We start from the raw sequence: 2,378 nt of genomic DNA, 5'->3' as shown, positions 1-2,378 counted from the left end.
CCCACTCACCACCGTTCACCACTTCGTAGTCTTCCCACACTATTTCTTTGCAATTAAAGTCTCCAACTATCATCACTCTATCCTTTCTGATGAGTTCTTGCTTCATTCTGTCTAGAGTATTTCTCATCACCATTTGGTACTGTTCATATTCCCAAGCACTGGTTCTGGGTGGTATGTATACTGTTATAATATTAATGTCCCTCTTGCCATCTGTTATAAGCATACTTATCACTTCCTCATTTCTCTTACTATAGTTCACCTCCTTCACTATCAGATCTTCCTTAGTAAGAACCATTATACCACCACCTCCTTTATTTTTTCTATCATTTCTCCATACTTTGTAGTGTTTTACAACAAACCAGTCTAGCTTTATTTCGGGCCTTAGCTTTGTTTCCACTACACACATTATGTCCGGTTCGTTATTTCTTAGGTAATCCATACATTCTAGCCTCTTAGACAGAAATCCATCTATGTTCGTGTAAGTCACTTTTATTCCATTCCTAGTCTCATTCTTCCATGTAATGCCTATTCCGTCTGTTTTATCCACCACTTCTTTAGCCTCCCATTTCTCATCCTCCAAAAAAATTTGGTCTTTTCCTCCTCTGTTCTTTCGTCATTCCTCTCTTCACTTCAGTTACAAGCTCCTTCATTTACATTCGCTCATCTTGTGACATATTTCTTCTTATGTAAATTGTTTTGGTTTCCTCAGAGTCCTTAAGTTTGTGTATGTGTGTATATGTGTGTGTATATATATATATATATATATATATATATATATATATATATATATATATATATATATATATATATATATATATATATATATATATATATATATATATATATATATATATATATATATATATATATATATATTTTTTTTTTTTTTTTTGTAACAAAGTTTAACCTTTTGTGATTTAGGTAATTCAAGATTATGATCTAGGATGGACTCAAAAATTATTGTAATCTTAAGTTAATGTATGTTGTTGTGGTCAATAAAATCAATCTATCTATCTATCTATCTATCTATCTATGATTTACCGTCTAAATCTCCATGGCACAGTATGCCACGAGTAATAAGAAATTCTCTCTCTCTCTCTCTCTCTCTCTCTCTCTCTCTCTCTCTCTCTCTCTCTCTCTCTCTCTCTCTCTCTCTCTCCGTTAAACAGAAGGCGTATAAAGTCGACATATATATATCATATATATTATATTCATATATCATATATATATATATATATATATATATATATATATATATATATATATATATATATATATATATATATATATATATATATATATATATATATATATATATATATATATATATATATATATATATATATATATATATATATATATATATATATATATATATATATATATATATATATATATATATATATATATATATATATATATATATATACTGGACAGAGGGAGACAAAACATGAGATAATAGGAGAGATAATGCTGGATAATCTGCAGGTACGAGAAATTAGCCGACACTGGTATACAGCTTTAAGAAGGATGATGTACTGGTGTATTGTTAAACATATTCTCAAAAGAAGTGTAATTAATTGAGAGATATGGCTTGGTGATGTGGAAAAATGAATAATGGGTGTGGAGTGACCGTAACAAAGTATTTTGACATATCAAAAAATGAGACACGACTGGAGAAATTCACTCCCAATCAGGCAACATATTGTACGTGCAGACGTTATTTAAAGAAGGGAAGAAGAAGAAGAAGAAGAAAAGAAGAAAAATAGGATATTAGAGCTGCAGGACTCTAAGGTCCTCCAAAGTATGTATTATGTAGGGAATAAAGCTACGATCACATATAATCCGTTTGACACAAGTATCATAAGATATGGTGGTATCCAGTCTTCGTATCATAGTATAATGATATCTTGAAGACAGGCCTCCTTTTTTTCAGATATAAAGAGGGATCGCTTAAAACACGAATATATACCTCTCTCTCTCTCTCTCTCTCTCTCTCTCTCTCTCTCTCTCTCTCTCTCTCTCTCTCTCTCTCTCTCTTTCTTTATGTGTGTGTGTGTGTGTGTGTGTGTGTGTGTGTGTGTGTGTGTGTGTGTGTGTGTGTGTGTGTGTGTGTGTGTGTGTGTGTGAGACATCGAGGAGTGCCTGCATGGTTACTGTGGACGGTGGCGATTCGCCGTGCGCCTATCGCTGCGGTGAATGCGACGGACCGGTAGAGCTACACCTTTTCTGGTTTTTCTCTTGATTTTTTTCCTCTTGAATGTCTGAGACCACGAGAGATTAAGTGCAGATCGAGCGCCTCGTTGATGGTAGCGGGCGTACTGCTTCCAGCGCAACATTTGTGTGAGCTCAGGGGTCGGCCGGATCAGGTCTTGGCA

The 2,378-nt window shown here is 33.7% G+C and overlaps 1 protein-coding gene across 6 annotated transcripts in view; it reads right to left on the bottom strand.

Moving 5' to 3' along the window:
* Window positions 1–1,434: 1,434 nt before the first annotated feature.
* The window catches only part of LOC123498083 (galactose-3-O-sulfotransferase 4-like), a 36,339-nt gene continuing 35,395 nt past the window's right edge, over window positions 1,435–2,378 (bottom strand). For all 6 annotated transcript variants that reach the window (XM_045245187.1, XM_045245188.1, XM_045245192.1 and 3 more), the window contains one exon: window positions 1,435–2,378. This exon is cut by the window's right edge. In XM_045245187.1, the coding sequence (XP_045101122.1) occupies window positions 2,154–2,378 (225 nt within the window). In that variant the 3' untranslated portion in view covers window positions 1,435–2,153.

Source organism: Portunus trituberculatus, chromosome 47 (assembly GCF_017591435.1).
Source record: "Portunus trituberculatus isolate SZX2019 chromosome 47, ASM1759143v1, whole genome shotgun sequence".
Taxonomy (NCBI): domain Eukaryota; kingdom Metazoa; phylum Arthropoda; class Malacostraca; order Decapoda; family Portunidae; genus Portunus; species Portunus trituberculatus.
This window is presented reverse-complemented; position numbering and strand designations above follow the sequence as displayed.